Raw genomic sequence first — 19,783 nt, forward strand, 5'->3', positions numbered from 1 at the left:
ACCCCCAGGTGTTTGTGCAGTAGACTCCCCCAGAGTGATGAATGGCTGTGACACTGGACAGCAGGGTAGCAGAGTGAGCAGAGAAAACGCCCTCTACCAGGAGTCCTCAGACCTCCCTGTCAGTAAGCATTCATGCTGCGAGTGTCCTTGAGCAAGACACTGAAACCCTGACCAGCTGCAGCTTGAGAGTTTCCTTTGACACCAATTTTTTTGTAGTTTTTCTTTTAACAAAGTTGGAAGTACTTTCCGCGTGTCCTACACAGAGGGGACTGTTGAAAGAGAAGAGGCCATGTTGTGAAACAGGATCACTAACTAAAGTTTTCTGTTTCTTGCTAAGGTTCCAGGAGAAGGGGAATCTTGAGGTCCTTCTCTTCACCATCCAAAGCAAACTCAGAGCCAACAACCAGAAACCCTATGTGCCTAATGATGGGAAGCTCATCTCAGACATCAACAAGGTCGTACATCTACCAGCTGTGTTGTTTTTATTTTATATACAGTATTTCACAGTATTTTACTAAACAATCAAGTGGCAAGCGATACAAGCGGGTTATTGATTAATTAAAACGTCACCATCACTCTTTAACAGTTGAGATTTAATCAGTTATGTACTTTTATTTTTCTGTTACATTACCACTATTAAACAGTTTTTTTGTCATTTTCTGTCCAGGCCTGGGAGAGGCTGGAAAAGGCGGAACATGAGAGGGGCGTGGCTCTGCGCAAGGAGCTGATTCGTCAGGAGAAGCTGGAACTGCTGGCTCAGTGCTTTGACCACAAAACCACCATGAGACAAGCCTGGCTCAATGAGAACCAGAGACTTGTATCGCAGGTAGGGATCTCGGGGGGGTGGTGAATGTATTCCCCCTACTTAAACTCATCTAACCTTATGCAGATATAAACATTCTTCTTCCAGTGAAGGCATAATTGCGAATAAGCAAGAGGGTACTTCTTTTGACTACGTGGAAGAAAAAGATGACTAAATTTTGGCTTGGCTGGGCAGTTCCAGTTCCCCTTACATTAGAAATCGTATTTAATGTTTTATGCTAACAATTTTTTCCCTTTTGCATGGCTGCAAAGTCAAATTGCCAATGATTAGTGACATAATGATATATAACAGATGCATCTTTAAACTTATGTATGTGCATCACAAGGTGTCTAAGCAGAGTAGGGGTTTCTGGCACATCTTCACTTACTTCCAAGGTGCATGAAGAAGGGTAAAATTCTAAAGAGGTCAAAACTCCAGCAACACTTGTAGTATATAGAACAACTTTAATGTTAGACCAACGCGTTTTGGCTTGTGGCCTTCATCAGGGTCATCATGGAACACAGTACAAACAACATTTAAATAGGGTAAGTATAAAGCACCAAAAATACAATTCAAAAGGGTAAAAAAGTATGAAAGACGACCAATTGTATACATCCACAGACATATCAGCCAATGGGGCACCTACAAAGGTGGGATGGGTATATGGCCATGTGGCTACAGGCCAATCGTTGTCCCAGACTTGCAGGGAGGCAAGGGAAGTGTCTAATAAGGGACATGGATGACACCTCATTTGATAGATAAACTGGAGAAGTGCAACTAAGGTGTGGTACAGAAGTGGTAAGTTTGTACAGAAAAGGCCTTAACTAACATCACAACGAGTCTGGAAGCCAATCGTGGTTCAGTATGCTTCCATTTTTTTTCCCTGTTAAAAGGTTTTTTTAAGGGGAGTTTTTCCTTATCTGAATCAAGGGTCAAAGGACAGAGGGTGTTGTATGCTGTACAGACTGTAAAGCCCCTTGAGGCAAATTGTGATTTGTGATATTAGGCTATATAACTACAATTGACTTGACCTGACTTGACTATGCAACTTAGACATGTGTGACGTGGAAACTTGAAACCTCCAGTGCACATACACTGAGAATGGACTTTTCAGTCAAGTAGGAGATATTTGTTGTATAGCTTTTCTGAGCAGTTATGATTTGCTCCATATACATTTAAATGTGAATACAGACACAGTGCCTACTCATTGAGCACTTGTGTGATTTCTGAAGCCCCATTTTCCTCTCAGCTTCTATACACACACACACACCTGTAACTCATTTGTGTCGTGCCTTGTGCCACTTACTTGTCTGTGTTTGTATTATATCTCAACACCCTGACGAAGGCTTTCATCTGAAATGTATTGGTGTCAGCCATGTAATAATGAAGTCTTTTTTATTATACTCAGAGCTCAGAATGCCTTGGATTTTATCCTCTTGTTTGACGTAGGAGACATCTTTTGTCCAGTAGTTTAACTTTTGAAATGAGAAATATTTGCTTATTAATACGATCTGGGTGTTTTACTGAGATTATAAGCTATATAGCCGTACAAAGTATAACTTTTTAATGTACTAATATATGCACTAATATATCAGTCTAAATCACAGATCACAAATCACAATAGAGAATATTGTTTCATTCAGATTAATTGACAGGCTGTAAAATCACCCTGTGCACATAAGTCCTACTGTGTGCAAGTTAAGGTTCTTTGGTTGTTAGTTTCAATGGTTAATCTTCATTTGAATAGTCTTCTTTCCCTCTCTCTTTTCACTTCTCCCCCCTTTGTCTCACCACTCCCTTTGCCTCAGCTGCACACCTTACATCTTTTTCTTTCGATTTTTCTTCTCTCTGCCTACAGGACAATTTTGGTTATGACCTACCAGCAGTGGAGGCAGCAATGAAGAAACACGAGGCCATCGAGGCAGACATAGCCTCGTATGAAGAGCGAATTGGCGTGGTGGTGGAACTTGCCTCAGAGATGGAGGCAGAAGGATACTACGACATCCGGCGTATCTCGGCACGAAAGGAGAACATCCTGGGTCAGTGGAGTCTGCTGAAGGAGCTGGTGGCTGGGAGGAGGACGCGGCTGGAGAAGAACCTCGCCCTGCAGAAGACTTTTCAGGACATGGTCTACATGATTGACTGGATGGAGGATACACAGGTACTGGAGGCTGTAAGAGAGAGAGAGAATGAGAAAGACACTTCACTTCTTTATTCAGTAGTTAAATAAAGACAGAGGAAAGAAATAGTGGAGATGGAGAAAGAGGATAGTCTACATTGTTTGAAGAGTGAAAAATGGAAAGGGGAGAAGAAAGACAGAGTCAAAGAAGAAAGAGACAGATGGAAGTATGTTTGCATGTTATTGATTCATAAAAAGATATTAAGACAAACTGAATATAGTAGGAGGGTAGAGAGAAATAGAATGAGGGAATAGAAGAAAAAAGTAGAACTAAAACTAGTAAAAAAAGAAGACATCCTGATGTATAATAACATCACACATGTTCCCTGGCATCCGTCTGCCTCTCGTTTTCCCCTCCCTCCATCTCCTCTCTCTCAGGTCCAGCTGCTGTCGAAGGACTTTGGGAAGCATCTTCTGGAGGTGGATGACCTGCTGCAGAAACACAGCCTGCAGGAAGCCGACATTGCAGTGCAGGCTGAGAGGGTCGAGACACTCAACACCGCTGCACTCAAGTTCACCACTATAGAGGGTATACACACATGTGTGTCTTGTGTATTGTGTATAGCACTGGTGAAGTATTTAATTTTATCTGTCTTTACCTTTATATGATAACAAAAGTCTTAATAGAGTTTTCAGTTTGTTTTGCCTGTAATGAAGTCTACCATGAAAATAAAGCTTGAAATGAATTGATGAATTGAATAATTGATCTGGTCAGAAAAAATAAATATGCAATCATTTGACTGCAGCATGCAGAATATTAATGAACTTGAAAAAGCTCTGTTTTTAAAACCCAAGACCAGAACAGTTTAATCAGAACAGTTAGAAAAACGATTATGAGATTTGATATATACTTTGATCCTAAAGTATAATATAAATTAATATTTAACCTTTGTAAAGCTTATAATGTTCAATTTCTGTTGAGACTGTGCCTGAGAGTTGGTGACTGAACTCAGTTTTTGTTGGTTTGGTTTGCATTATATATTATGTTCTTCAGAATAATATCGGTACATATTAGTAAAATATAAGAGCAATTTTCTTTGTAATGAAGAAGCAACAGTTGTTTCTGAACTTTTCCCCAGTGCTTGTTATCTGTCATAAACTGACTAAATGAAACAAAGAGGAAGCAATGATCCAGTATTTATTTCATTTAGTCAGGTGATGTATTTGACCTTGAGACAACTGCAAAATTGATTTTTGGAACTTGATATCAGTAAGGTGATTGCTCAGTACTTTCCGTCGTTTTGAGGTAGTCCAGCTCAGAGTACACTACTTTAATGATGATGAAGTGCTGTATCTATTGTGTGTTTTTTTCATGGACATTAACCTCATTTTGTTGTCTCCCAGGTTACCAACCATGTGACCCACAGGTGATTTGTAACCGTGTCAACCATGTCTCTTCCTGTCTGGAAGAGCTGAAACAACTGGCAGCTAAAAGACACGCTGAGCTGGAGGAGTCGAGACAACTTTGGGCCTTCTTTCAGGTAGGATGGGTGATGCAAAGGCGGGATTATGTTGTATTAATTATTCCTAGCAAGTTAAGGGGCCAGTACAGTCCATCTGAAGTGCTCGTTAGATGCTTCAGACAGCTGCGGAAACCTGCTCCCTCCACACCTCGGATGTCGGCTGCGTCCGACAATTTCTGTAACTTTTCGAAACCGACGATCTGACATTCACACCCACGTCACACAGTTGGTCTGGGTTGTAGAGGTGAGAAGGTAACCAGGGTTTGAACTTCTCCCTCAAGTTTTCTTTAATTTCTTTACACAACTACTTATGTAACTTTTTATGAGTGCAACTCTATGAATTCCTTCCAGGAGAGACTGTCTGAAAATGTGCTCCGTTATACGATATTTCAACGATTTTTGCGTCTCCCCTCTCTATATGACAGCCCACATTTAACTCCACCTTTGAGTGTGGACATTAGGAACAACTATAGAAATTTGAAGTGGTGTCAGTCCTTGTGTTTGATTTCCAAAGAATTGTATGTTTAACCTCCCAAATGTGCCTACAGCAGCTTTAAAGATATACAGGCCAAAGGTTGTTAGATTGTTGTTAATTCGGGCCCATGTTTAAATATGCATTAATTAATCTATTATACGTTTATCAACCTCTATTTCTGGCCAAGGCTTTGCAACAGTATTGTCAGTTTAGGTTTACCACGTTTCATACAGTTAAGTAAGCTAGCTTATTAGAGGAGAGATCTAACAGAAATGTCTATTGAAGAGGTAAAAAATCACACAGCAAAATACTGTAATAATAATAACACTTTGTTCTTTGCTGCTTTGCATGAGGACAAATGTTTTTTCAGTGCTGGTTGCTCCACACCTGAGCAGATTGTTTTGTGTTTTACAGTGTTTTTGTTTATACTACAGTGTTTATAAAAAAACAGTTGCCTCTCTAGTAGGCTGGGAGGGAAGGGGTAAAAATTATCATCCGATTAGTTACTCTCATACAAAAAGAAATTTTAGTCAAATTGAGCTGTCCTTTTATGGACCCACCCTCTAACCTTTTAAAGACCGACTGGTAAAATGGCAGAATTCCCGCATTTTTAAATTTATCACGTATCTTTCTTTGGTGCTTCGTTATATGCATCATTTCGTCTCATTCGGCAGTTGACACATCCATGTGTCAGAGTTGGCCTGTGTCTATCTCCTGAAAAAGCTGTCTATCACAGATGATAACACAGAGGTGATGAGTGAGTTATTAATGTTAGTGAATAAGCTTTTAGAATGAACTATGAAAGTAATGATTGTATAATGAAAATATCGGATTTCTTTGTCCAATGTGTCATTGGTTCACACTGTTGAATCACTAATTATATCTCATTACTGATTAATTTGGCTAATTCCCCTTCTGCATTTTGGAAGGCTCTCAGAAACAGACTGGGATCAGTGTTAGATGGACTTTAGGGATTAAAGGGGAGGACTGTTCTATATTTCTGATTTTTTTTAAATACTTTTTTACTTTTTTTTCTGTCAGTGATCTTTTATCTTTGACATACTTTTTTCTTTTCCCACTTAACAGTTGCTTCACCTCTTGTGCTCTCTTTGCGTTACTTTTTTCATTGGTTCTATCTTTTCCTCTCTTACTTTTTCTTTTTTAGAATTAGGATTTGGTTATTAAACTTATAGGTTTTCTTTTTTTAATATTTTTTGCTTAAATGTAAAAATTTAAATCTTGTTTGTTCTTCTGTTAGGAGCTGGAAGAGTCAGAGGCCTGGATCAGGGAGAAGAGCTCCATCCTGGGAGCTCAGGGGTATGGGAAGGACCTAAGCAGTGTGCTAAAGTTACTACAAAAACACAAGACTCTGGCTGGAGAACTGCTGGCTCACCGGTCACTGCTGCAGGTGTGTGTGCATGTGTGTTTGTGTGAGAATCAGCACCTGGAATACCTACAGTACCTGGAGTTTCTGTTCGGAACTTCATGTACTTCACTGAATTTATGCATTAGCATTTATAAATTACTCTTTGAGCTCACCTACAAAAAAAACCTCAACTTTACTTACTAAAATAATTTTGAATACTGCAAATAGTTTTTGTTTTGTTTTTTTGGTAGAAAAATATATCACCCCACCTGTTTTCAGTATAGTTTTACCATTTGAAACAGTCATAATTTAAATAGTTATTATTTAAAACGTTTTGCTCACTTTCATATTTGATTTATTGGCATTGGTCTCATGTTTTTCTTGTTTGTGAACTCGTACTTGTTGTGAAACACCAAAGTTTTAATGTCATGTAAAATTGCTGGTCAGTTGACTATCCATTAAGAAACAGGAACATAACATGATGCCAGTCAGAAGCATGTTCGATACAGAGAGTAGAGGACCAAGTAAAACAAAGGTCAGTATAACCAAAGCATCCAAATGTCAAAGATGTTCCTGCATTTGGTGCTTGGTATTTCAGATTTTGATATAAACACTTTAATTATTATGTCCTTGAAAATACATACTTGTATTTTTGGATTGTGTAAATGACTTGAAATTATACTTTGCAGCATGGGCATACCTTTATGACAAATCCTGTTCAAAACATTTAAGTCTCAAAACATTTAAGGCTCTTTCGCAAGCCTCATCAGGCAGGTGAGGTCTGTGCAAACTGTATGAAGGCAAATTGACCGAACAAACTAGTGACTGCTTTAAAAAATAAATTAAAGGCTTTACATTAGTGTTACATGGGATTATTTACACATGCCAAGTACCAGTGACTTTAAGTACTTGGTGGTATTATGGAAGCTGTTTGGTCAGATTTCACAGGTCCAGGCTTTATGTAGGTTAGATGTTGGAGGTACAGCACTTCCTAAAAGATGTCATTAGTCGTAGGACTCCGTGTGTGTTTATGTGCATGTTCTCTTGTTCTTCTCATCCCTTTTCTGCTGTGTTTCTCAGTTCTTCAAAGATTGCTTACAAAAAATTTTTGGTCCATCCTCCAGAGCATGACAAGATATTACATATTACAGTGTATTTTGATACATTTTTATCAAATTTGAAGACAATTTTGAATAACATGCTTATTAGAAGACTATAAAAGCCTCACAATGACAAATTATTTGTAGAGGCTGAAGTCAGTTTGTCAAATTTTAAAAATAATGTCCCACTGTCTGTTTAATGTTTTCGTCTTTCCCTCTGCATAAAATTGTTTTGTTATTGACAACACATATTCCAAAACCTCCTGCAAATTAAAGAAACACCACACTTCGACTTTAAAAATAGACATTAAAGTTAAAATGTTGACTAGTGTTCCACTTTACTGCATGTGTGAAATCATTTAGAGTAACACTGTTATCCCTCCATCCTGCCCCGCTCCTCCAGAACACCATGAAGCGAGGAAAGCAGATCCTGAGTGAGAAGAGCTTTGGCACGGCAGGAATCCAGGAGCGCATCATGGAGGTGAAGGGTGAGTGGAAGAGGCTGGAGGACCAGGCTGCGCAGCGTCTTGGTCACCTGCAGGAGGCGCTAAACTTTTTTCAGTTCTCCACGGAGACGGACGACTTAGTGGCCTGGCTGCAGGACGCTTACCGCCTCGTCTCCAGCGAAGACTTTGGACATGATGAGTACTCCACCCAGTCCCTGCTGAAGAAACACAGAGGGGTCAGCGAGGCCATTGACAAACATCGTGTGCATGTAGTGGCACTGTGCAAACACATGGTAGCACTGCCTCTGCGGTACCGTGAACAGGAGGTGGGTAGAGGGAGCAGGGAAAGGATGTTAAACTTTTTTGGCATTAAGTATTTTGTTTGTCCTTCTACGTCTTTTCTTTTACTAATCAATGTCCTTGCTTTTCCTCTTTCCTCTCCTCCTGTCTTTCTGTCTCCTCTCCTGTCTTCTCACCTCTTCTCACTGCAGGAGGTGCAGATGCGTATGGGAGAGGTGGAGCAGCTGTATACTGAGGTGGTTGAGGTGGCGGTGCTCAGACAGCAGTGGCTTCACGACGCCCTCGCCGTCTACCGCATGTTCAGCGAGGTCAATGCCTGCGAGCTGTGGATTGATGAGAAAGAGCAATGGCTGGACAAGATGGAGATCCCAGAGAGACTGGAGGATGTGGAGGTGGTGGCACACAGGTGAGGAAAAGGGAGAGGAGAGGGGGTAGAATGGTAGAAGGTTTGATCATTGTGGCACCAAATGGAAGCTCAGCTGGGTCGTTTCTGTCGAGCTCAAAGTTTTTGGCCAATGCAAAAATCTCTTAACCTGTCCTATCGTATCCCACATTGCCATTTTGTGCTAGGTTTGAGAGCCTGGACCAGGAGATGAACAGCCTGATGGGAAGGATCCTGGATGTTAATCAAATAGTTCAGCAGCTCTTGGATGGAGGTCATCCATCTTCTACAGAGGTCAGAGGTTGTCAGGACCACCTCAACTCCAGGTACTGAAACAAAATTGACCTCCGAACAGCTACCACTATCACAATAATCATTTGTACTACCACTGACATTAACAATTACAACAACTTTACAAAACACACTCATGCTTAGCCAGCAGTTCTACTTCTACTGATACATGGAATTACAATACACTCTAATACTAAATCTGATAAAGTAGAATAAAATCAAATCAAAATAGTTTCAGTACATTTACAGTGCAGTAATTAATTGCCCCAATTTTAATTCCAAAAGTTAAATCTATGGTTATTGTTTCAATGACTTATTGTATTATTAACTAATCATATTGCAGGTACCACTATTAATAATAACAATATCAACAAAGCACTGATACTAAAGTACATTCACTAACCCTATACGGACAGTAACATAATATGCATTAACACACTAATACATTTAGACTGCATCTTGATACAATCACTGACACAGATGTTAAAGTGACACTGGTACCTCTTGCAACTGCAAAGCTGAGAATTTTGCCATCAGATCAGTACTAACAGAAATCTTTATTTCAGTCATGAGCCAGTAACTAGTGATTGCTGCTGCCAAAGTGTTGATAAGCAAGGCACTGAAACACTTGCTGAAGGACAAGTTTCAGTAAATCTTTCTTTCAAACTAATTTCCAGAAATTAATTTAATAATGTTCATGTACTGTACTGTATGTGGAGAACAATGTGTGAACTGACAGCCCTCTGTCTGTTAAATAGTGCATTGGTTTATTGGATCTCTGTCCTATTTACTCCCGGGAGGGGAGAGGAGTACGTGGGAGGAGACGGAGGCGGACACGCATAGAGAGAAGAGAGATGGCATGAAAGGGAAATTTCGTGGGGTTGTGTAATTATTCAGGGGAATTCATACTCATAGAATTTTTTGTAATTGTCTTTTGACAAGCGCCTCGTGCCCTGTCAGTCGCTGTTTTAATAAGATGCTGAACTCCTACCTGCTTGTATGAGTTCAGTGTCTGACATGTAAATGTACAATAGCAGCATGTATCTCTTCTAAGTGTCTGCCGCACCAGTGTCTCTCGCTGGACGACATGTTTATTTACGCTAACATCCGGCCAGGTTGACCCTGTGATGGGATTGGCTTTTTTATCCATCTCAGTCATATTCACTGACCACTGTTACGTCTGGCAGCAGAGTCTATGCCGGCCGGGTGTCCACGAGTCTTGTGACCTTGGCACATGGTGTTGGTCTCAGGGCGACCATCTGTGCTGGCTGCCTCAGTTAAGAGGAGGCCAGCCGAAAGCAAAAATAAGAACAAACATACAAAATAAACACTTCTCTCTCTTCATTGCCTTCTCTGGTATTAGTTATAAAAATTCTGTTTCAGTTTTAGGACCTTAACTGGATAATATCTTCGCTGTCCTTAGATATGGACACTGCGTACAGTATTGGGGTTATTGTGTGTAAATTCCCTTTAACTTTGTTTACTAGATACAATGAATACATTCATCTAGTCTAAATGGAAAATTCAAACTTTATTTCTCATTAGTTATATGTTTTCACTTCTAGCACATAGTTATGTAATTTATGTACTACTGAGTCACTATGTTCAGCTCAGTGAGTTTTATCCTTCGTCTTTGCATTTTCTACCTTTCAAATTGATTGCTGATATAGTATCTGTTGTTACCATTTCTAATTATTAAACACCAAAACAAGAATTAACAAGAGTACTAACAACAACATTTAACAACAATAGTTAACACCATTTTAGATGAAGGAAATGACGGAACCACCCAGGTTTGAGCTATGAATATAAAGTGTTCTAATATTGTTGAGATGAAACGCGTCTTACTACAGTATTGCTTTATTTTTGTAATTAGTATTTTGACTTAAAATCATCAACATTTATGTTAGCATACACTCATGGTTATCCTTTATATCATATATAAGTACATAAAACAAATCATTCAGTGTGTAAACTGAGTCTGGGTAAGCTTATACATCACTGCTTCCCTGTATAGCTACATACACATGTTATGTTTCATTGTTGTGACCCCCATCACACACATACCCCTCAACAATCACCACCACCAGATTGCACCTATAGGACTTTTGCAGCTCTGAGGTCAGTGTAACCGAGCTGTTTTCCAGCGTGCCTGCTGAGCACTCTGTCTGCCTCTCAGCGACTCTGCCATTACCTCATTACAGTCACAAGGATCTCTGTGTTTGTGCATGTGTATGTGTGTGTGTGTGTGTGTGTTTCTTGGCTGAATGGGTGTGTATTGAGACCTGCTGGTCTGGAGCAGAATCAGGAGAACATATTGTATGACGATATGGTAAGCAGACGAGGCCTTGGCTGAAACCACAGCAGAGCAGGGAGCAAACTGTTTCACATGAATCATAATAGTTCATATCAGATCATGTCAGGTCATCATAATAATGAGTTTAACATATCTTTTAATAATAATTATGCAGTGGGTCAAGATTAACGTTTAGGGCAACACAAATTAAGAAAACTCTGCATTCATGTTTAGGACATTTAGCTTTCACGTCTCAGTTAACTGAGGAGACAGAAACAAAAACATTTCTCTAACAAGAGCTTTCATAATAAGCACCCGATCTAGCATTAAAAGATGTTTGACTTAAAATCCCACCAGCTGTGTTATTTTTTAGTTGATACATAATTTCACATCTGCTGCATTTTTGCAATGGAGGGTTGGCTTTAAAGCCTGGTAGTCCTACAGTTTATACTTTTTCAAACCTTATCACTGTATGAAGGAAGAAAAATTAATGCTGCTTTAAAGACTTCAATGATCCAAACTGACTCTTTGTCCTGAAAACTTTGTTGTTGAATATTGCAAGGTAAATATACATGACTAAAACAAATCTTTTTTTACATGAGAGTTAATGATATAATATAGGTGTAAAATTTCCCAATAAATCATGACTATCTTCACTATCGCACATTTCTCTTTCACAGTACCACACTCCCCTCTCTTCATCCTTCTCAAACTACACTTTCAGTATCACTCTATCCTGTCTTTCACATCGTACCAGGTGGAACAGCATTGTGGAGCTGGTTGAGCAGAAGAAAGATCAGCTGGACTCGATGTTACGCCTGCAGAACTACCTGCTGGAGTGTGCTGAGATCAAGTCCCAGATCCAGGACAAGAGAAAAGCCATCGACGCCACTCAGTACATGGGCAGTGACCTGGGAGGAGTCCTGTCTCTGCAGAGACGCCTCTCCACCATGGAGGGAGCCCTCTCTGTCCTGGAGCCAAAACTACTGCATTTACAGGTAGGGTATTATGGGATACATTGATTATAAAAACGTTAAAGGAAGATGTTATTTAAGGTTTCACCTGTGGTATATCCTTAAAAAATAAAAAACTGTTTAGATACTTTTCATTAAAAAAACCCAAAAACAAACAACAACAAAAAAAACTTGGGCACAGAAAGTGACTCTTTTTTAGCTTTTCAATCTTGTCCGAGTCTTGTTAGCCATGATTGATATAACTGTTAATATTAACTACCTGTTAATTTTTCTATTTATCTATTTATGTTTTTCTCTTTATTACAAGCAAACCACTGTTTATGCTACAGGAAAATTTAGAATGCATCAGTAATGGTAATAGATAGTAGCATAGTGGGAATTTATTCCTATGAACAGATAAGATATTTTAAAGAAATCAGTGAGTGTGAGGAACCATAAAAGACACAAAAATGTGGAGGTTAAGATGATTTTTTACGCAGGTTGTATTATGCAGCATAAAAAGCTACAATCACCATAATCCCGCCTCTGTTTGGTGATGTAGGAAGAGGCGGAGCATCTGGCCACCGGCCACCCAGGTCGGGCCATGGAGGTTCTTGTGCCGTTCGATGGCATCAGTGTGGAGTGGGAGGAGCTGAAACGCACCCTGCAGGGCTGTGAGGACTCGCTGATGGTGGCTAGCAGGCTGCAGAGCTTCATACAGGTACACAGGTTCATGTAGTTCATACATACGTCAGGAAGAGATTTATCATTGATTGACTCCTACTGATAATCAATAGAGACTGACTCGGCATCTTACTCCACCCCAGTGATAATGGCCTGTAACTGACATAACATATTAAGTCACATTTTCAAAACGAGTGAGCTAAACAATGTAAAATTGCTTTGAATTAGTTATTGTTTTGAGCCAAAAAATCTCTTGTTCCAGTAATAATTTCATCACTGGTATTGATCAGCAACCAATGCAGACACAGAATAATAATTTTGTGCTATAGAGCAATAGAAACCTTACTTATTGGTCATTTAAGTTAAATATTTAAGTTTAGCATCCAAATCACAAATTATGATCACTCTTTCACACATGGAAACTGTAAACCTCAGGTAGAAGTTATCGTAGTTAAAGGAACAGAATTTCTTCACATAAAAAACACAGAGAGCTATATATAAAATGTCTCTGCCTCTTTAAAAGCTGAGAAAGGTTCAACTTCCCAGAGGAGACGTCAATCAAAATTCAGCCAACAAATCACAATGTATGTCAGGCTTGGTTTCAAGTTTCCACAACAGCAGACATTGAGAAAATCATGGTGGAGAAATTGTTTGTTATAGGAAGTAAATTTTACTAGAAAAAAACTGTATCTGCTGCAAGATAACCAGTAGCGTCTTGACACAAGTAGTAATCTAGAAACAGACTGCATGATCTGCCTTAAATTTCACCTAGCAAGAAGGAAAGCACATAAACAACCCTACGTTTGGTAATAATTTGTTAAAAGTCACTTTTATTTCTGTTGTTGCATTTGGGGCAACTTATTACTTCACTGTACTGTAACTGCACTGTAACTATACTCAGTTTTTTATTGCTTATTGTTTTGAATGTCATTCTAATGCTTTTCTTTGCCTATGTAAAGCACTTTGAATTACCTCTGTGTTTGAAATGTGCTATATAAATAAAGCTGCCTTGCCTTGCCTAAAGAGGCGTAATCACTTCAAAGTATTTCAACAGAGTCAGTCTGCACAAACTTCTGTAGTGTAGACTAACAATGGAATCAATTAAATGTAAATCATGTTCTTCTCCCCGTCCTGTCAGGACCTGGACTCGTTCCTCACCTGGTTGGTCCAGACGCAGACGTCCGCTGCCTCAGACCAGCTGCCCAACGACCTGGAGGAGGCCGAGAAACTCATCAACAAACATGCTGCCCTGAAGGAGGAGATTGGACGGTGGGTTCCTGAAGGACAACAAAAGGCTTATTCTTATCTATAACATATCTTCTAAGAGGTCTTAAAAACACATCAGGTGTTCAGAGAATAATTGAATGGGTCGCTGTTGTTTTCTGCAGGTATGAAGAGGACTACGAGCGCCTCCAGGCTATGAACGAGCTACTTGAGTCTGAGGAGGCTCCTCTCCCTCAGGCTGCCCTGCAGCAGTGGCTCCAGAAGCTCGATGTCGGCTGGAACAAACTGCTGGAGATGTGGGAGAGCAGGAGAGAGGTTCTGGTCCAGGCTCACATTTTCCATCTGTTCCTGCGAGATGTCAAACAGGCCGAGTCTTTCCTCAACAACCAGGTGAGACAAACAAAGACTGAGCATCATGATTGTCATGATTGTGTACTGTAACTGGCTTTCTATGTGATGGTGTATTCCTATAATCTACGTACACATTAGCAGACCCTCTGTTATTTGCTCCAAACCCGCTGCATCACGGAAATCTGCTTAACTTAAACAACTCAACTGTTTTTTGCAACATTAGAGTTGTTAAATTATGCTTGACAGCCAGATGAAAACAGCTGCTGTATGCAACATGTGTGCCATGTTTTTATGTTGCTGTTTTTACATTGCACCTTTTAGGTGATGTTTCTCTGAGCTTGTCTGGATGCAACTGAGGCAGAGACAAATCTCCATTACTGTGCTCATTTTTCCATTTTCATTTTATCTTATCTTCTGATGGTGGCAGACCTGAAGGGGCAATACACAGCACACAGTACAGAATCAGTACAGAAAAACAATATGCAGCTTAAATAGCGATGTCAATTAGATGTAAGGTTTTTTAAAATATTTTTTTGGCCAGAAATAAAAATTTACATATGTAATAGTGAAGCAAAGAGAGGGGGAGAAAAAAATATAGTTATAGGCTGCAAGAGTAGTACAGACTCACATCTTAGACTCTTATATTGACCTTCCTCAAAGCCCTAAATATATGTTAAGATGCAATGTGAGGTCAACAACTGACAGGTTCACGAGATAATCATGGTGATCAACATCATCACTTCCCTTAAACATCCCGGTGTCTTCAACAACAAGCCTGACTTTTGACTGCAGTAGAATGTCAGTTGGACTGGGTGTGGTTGGCTTAGCCCTGTCAAAGTAAGCTCTGAGATAGAGAGAGAGAAAAGAAGAGAGGGTGTGTGTGTGTGTGAGCAGGTGTCTTTTTGCAGAGTGTCCCTGTGTTATGTGATATTAGAGCAGGAGCTGTCGAGGCAGCAGCCTCCAGTAGATGTAGATCTACATTGTGGCTTTATGATGAAGTGTAGGAGGAAGAACCGTTGGCAGCCTCCTGATGCTCAAGTCTGTGTATGTGTCTCTGTGTATTAACAGTATACAGTATGATGGTATTTATAGGCTTGTGCAAATTATACTTTCTTCTTATTGGCTAAAATCTGTCCATGATTTGTAAGTTTATGTACAATTAGTTGGTTTGCAAAGATCATACTTGGATCTTAACTGGATTTAACAATGCAGCAGTATCATGAATGAAGTGGGATTGTATTATACATGTATATTACATATAGAAGATGATGTTGCAATTATTTTGACAAACATTTTAGTGGCATGAATAATTAGCATTATAGTTTAAGTCCAGTTTTTAAAATAATATCCCATCTCATTTTCATGTTATGGGCTGGGTAGTTTAAGCAGCAATCAGCTCAGACAGAAATTACAGAGAGCAAGAATTTAATGGAAACCATTTAAATTTTTAGTACTTTTTTAAAGTAGATTTAGACATTGACAGTAGTTTTACATTAGCTGAATAATGATCATCCCTTTTTTTTAAATATTACGTACCAAAGTAGTTTTAAATTCCCTATTCCCTTAAAGCTTGAGTTTGGAACTTTTCTCCCCTTTCTGGCAGTGAGAGTTATAACACAAACACTGTTGACGCGTGCTTATGATGTATGCCTATAGTGAGCTCGCCCCAGGCTCGTGTTCAGAAATACTTACAAAAATATAGAGAAATTTCCACAGTTCCAAGACAATGAGCCATTATTTAGGTAGAATAAATGTAATAGCTACATAGCCTACTCCAAATATTTTACCAACCTGTCCAAGAGCACTAACGTCACATCCGTGTCTGCCCTCAGTCCCTTCTCTCAGTGCTCTCCAACAAGGAAAAGCTAAAGCTACACCAGTGGTAATCCATCGTTTGTCCTCGCTGTCGATTGCTTTCTTTTTTTGACAGTAATCTTTCCTCAGAATTTTTTTATCTTGAGCATCATAAACTTTTCTTGAACACTTTTTAGGTTTTACTCCTTGTTGCTGTAGCCTACTCTGTCGCTGCAGTTGCTCCAGAGCCATGTAGAGAGAGAGAGTTGCATCATCTCTGTTCAATTTCAATTCAAGTGGCTTTATTGGCATGAGTACATACAATACAACGTTGCCAAAGCATATTAACACAAACTATACAATAATAATAAACTAAATAAACAATGCTCAATAATAAACATTATCTCCTATGGACCTTTTTTTTTTTACAGCAATGGCAGATCATGGAGCTCTCTACATGGCTCTGGGTTGCTCCCTGCTTCTGCTCTGGCAAACCAATCATTGTTGCTTGGTGTAAAACGCATCATTAACAGTGCGCAATGTCGCCACAGACACCAGATTTAAAAATTCCGTATACTGCGAAATGCAGAGAGATTTACCTGGCGGTGATAAGCTTAATCAGCATTGTGTGAAATCGTTTGGCAAGGGCTTGAATGTAACAGACATTAATTTATATGTAAAAGTCCCGCACTCTTTGAAGCAGTCTTTGGAATATAATTATCACCTTCTTTCATTATGATTTCAGCACACTTCCAGCTCTACAGGCTAGCCTGTGTCATGAAGTACAAACCAATAGTCAGAGCCAGGTCTTACAGTCTGCATTGCTGTATTTAATCTCAGTATCACATGCACAGAGGTTTGTTTTTCTAATCTGAAATGTCACAGGCAGAGCTGCCCTTGATTCCTGTGTGTGTGTGTGTGTGTGTGTATGTGATAGATCTTTACCAGGGACCAGCTCTCCTTATCAGCCTGGGGTGGGGGGGTTGATTTAGAAAGAGCAGCATTTCTTCTTCAATAAGTATCAAAGACGTTCCAGGCCATAGATCTCGGTCTACCTCTCCCTGTTGTTTCTCCCTAAATTAAATTTATTTTCTCTGTATCAGAAAAGTCAGAAAACAGCTTTAGTTTTTTCAGGACTAGTGCTCCTACCTTTTCATAAAAGGGCAAATGCAAAACAATAATTTGATTGATGATTAATCATTTAGTCTATTAAATGGCAAAAAATTGTGAAAAAATTCCCCTCACAATTTCCCAAAGGCCAGGGTGATGTCTTCGAATAATTTTTTTGTCCATCTAGCAGTGCAAAACCTAAAGATATTCAGTTTACTATCACATAAGACAAAGAAAAGCAGCTGAAACTAAGAAACTCCGTTATTTTAGCTTGAAAAATTACTATGACTAACCGGATAGCTCTTATCTATTCTGTGCTCTTCTGATATCTTTCTGTGTATTGTGGGCTCTTTACTTTTTCCTTTTTTTTTTATCTTTTGTATCTTTTACCTGACTTCACTTAATCATTTCCTGAACCAAGATATCACCTTACTGTTCCCATCTTCATTTTGTAGGAGTCGGCCCTCGCTCACGTGGAGCTGCCCACCACGGTGGAAACAGTTGAAGCTGCCATAAAGAAACACAAGGACTTCACCACCACCATGGAGCTGAACCTGCACAGGATCAAAGCTGTGATCGAGGCTGGAGAGAGTCTGATCAGCCAGAGTAACATCTACTCTGAACGCATCAGGGAACGCATCGACACCCTCGCCAACAGGTACCCCATACAAACACTCAAGGCCAAAGCTCTGAAGCAGAAGACAATATCTGTAAGTGTTACTTCATCAAGAAGGATTGAAAGCTATCAAAAAAGCTTCAAAATGTTGAATTCTCACATTGACAACAGTTGTGAACTTCTTTTAGAATGCATATGGCATGTAGAAATTATGACAAAAATAATATATGCTTTCCAATAATGGAAAGTTCAAGCACAATTAAATTACAAAAAAATATACAGTTTAAGCATAACAGAGAAAAGCCTTTTGTATACAGTGATGGATTATCTTGCTCTGCAGAACTTGTTTTGATGCTGTTGAAAATGAGCGGTAGGAATTAATAGTTTTGTCTGTAGGATTAATATGTCCCAAGTCTTCTGACTGTGTACACACTAGAAGTAAGTAAGGAGAGGAGAAGGAATCTGGCATAAATGTAAAAAAGAAGAGAACACAGATAGACTTAGTTAGACTTAGATTAGTTGCTAGCCTCAATAGTTTTATTTTCCTTTATTAAATGCTGGATATCTCCATTTAAGATGAAATTCTGCCAAATGTTTCAGGTTTCTTGCAGTCCACAGTTCATGCTAGTTTTGGCTCTGTTCAAACTGCAGCACCAAGCACTGTCCCAAGCTGTACCTTGAGCTCATTTTAAAGCACAAAGATCTAAGCAGCTGCCCAAACACAATACAACAATAATATAAAGAATAATAGCAGCTAAAGAATTCAAAGCAGAGTATAAATGAAACAAAACACAAAAAACAGAGCTTGGTCTGTTTAGTCCAGAACTGACACCTGACCATGAAATCTGTGTGATAGCTGAGGTGGTGGTGTGTGTGTATGTGTGGGCTGGGTGGGGGTTGGGGTTTTTGTGTGTGTATGTGTCCAACAATAGCAATGTGAAGAACCATATGGTTATTTAGATTTAATTTACATGAATTAACTCATTGGACAATTATTTTTCTCCCATGGGGACAAATAGATGAGCACAGTGCAACATAATTATTTTAATGTACTGCATTCTGGTTCTGTAATAAATCATTTCACGAATATTACGTTTGCTGTTTTCTATAAATATCATTATTAGTCCTCCATCACTAAGCTTTTAAAATGCTTGTATGATGGGAATTTTTGTCAGAAACAGAATACGGTCAGAAAATGAGTTTTGATTGTCAGAAATCTCAGCACCTGGTAAAGAAAGTGTAAAGATAAACAAAATTAGATATGCACACACCTAGATATGTTATAATTGTGTACATTTTTAGTTAATGTAACGTAAAAATAAAGTGCCTGTCCCTCACTCTTTCAGGGGAAACCAGAACCGAGAGCTGGCCCAGCAGTGGCTGGAAAAACTGAACGACCAGTGGGGACTTCAGAGGTTTCTTCAGGACTGTCATGAGGTAGGAGGCCAACAGACTTGTACTGGTTGAACTCTTAGGGACTTATGAAGGTTTTACGCGTAAGTGAATTAAATCTGTAAGTGAATTAAGAGCATTTTCAATCAATCTCTTTGTTCATATTTGTTACCATAGCCAACTTCACATTTTGGCTGCCTCTAGTGGCAGGGCAAGATAACTGTTTTTAAGAACTTCATTACCCAGGAATCATTGTAGCTGCATCACTAAAGTCTGACCTCCTTTTCACTCTTTTGACCTCTTTGTTGCTGATGAGAGAGAAAAAAAGTTTTCCCCTGCAGGTTTAGTCATTGTGCAGTTTTGTCTTGACAGAGTTATAGCTGCTGTTTAAATGTCCTGAAATTTGTATTTAAAAAGTTTCACTTTTGCCTGTGCGTGTTTTAAGATTTCCTGGCAATGACCATACTAATAAGCCAAAATATATGAGGTTTAAATTAGCAGTCCCAAGTCAAGATCATCTTTAATTTAAATGAAAATGTAAACAATAACATTTAGCCAT

The 19,783-nt window shown here is 39.2% G+C and overlaps 1 protein-coding gene across 4 annotated transcripts in view; it reads left to right on the forward strand.

Annotated features, from left to right (window-relative positions):
* Positions 1 to 19,783, forward strand: part of LOC122879509 (spectrin beta chain, non-erythrocytic 4-like) — a 91,026-nt gene that overhangs the window by 24,463 nt on the left and 46,780 nt on the right. For all 4 annotated transcript variants that reach the window (XR_006378721.1, XM_044203681.1, XM_044203680.1 and 1 more), the window contains 15 exons: positions 338 to 455; positions 668 to 826; positions 2,661 to 2,963; positions 3,360 to 3,510; positions 4,326 to 4,462; positions 6,178 to 6,327; positions 7,789 to 8,157; positions 8,323 to 8,537; positions 8,702 to 8,839; positions 11,858 to 12,098; positions 12,616 to 12,774; positions 13,876 to 14,006; positions 14,126 to 14,351; positions 17,672 to 17,874; positions 19,179 to 19,269. Coding sequence is in view for 3 of the 4 variants with exons in the window: in XM_044203681.1 (XP_044059616.1) it covers positions 338 to 455; positions 668 to 826; positions 2,661 to 2,963; positions 3,360 to 3,510; positions 4,326 to 4,462; positions 6,178 to 6,327; positions 7,789 to 8,157; positions 8,323 to 8,537; positions 8,702 to 8,839; positions 11,858 to 12,098; positions 12,616 to 12,774; positions 13,876 to 14,006; positions 14,126 to 14,351; positions 17,672 to 17,874; positions 19,179 to 19,269 (2,791 nt within the window). In the remaining variant the exon portion in view is untranslated. The remainder of the gene's footprint in view (positions 1 to 337; positions 456 to 667; positions 827 to 2,660; positions 2,964 to 3,359; positions 3,511 to 4,325; positions 4,463 to 6,177; positions 6,328 to 7,788; positions 8,158 to 8,322; positions 8,538 to 8,701; positions 8,840 to 11,857; positions 12,099 to 12,615; positions 12,775 to 13,875; positions 14,007 to 14,125; positions 14,352 to 17,671; positions 17,875 to 19,178; positions 19,270 to 19,783) is intronic.

The sequence above is a fragment of the Siniperca chuatsi genome, linkage group LG7 (genome assembly GCF_020085105.1).
Source record: "Siniperca chuatsi isolate FFG_IHB_CAS linkage group LG7, ASM2008510v1, whole genome shotgun sequence".
NCBI lineage: Eukaryota > Metazoa > Chordata > Actinopteri > Centrarchiformes > Sinipercidae > Siniperca > Siniperca chuatsi.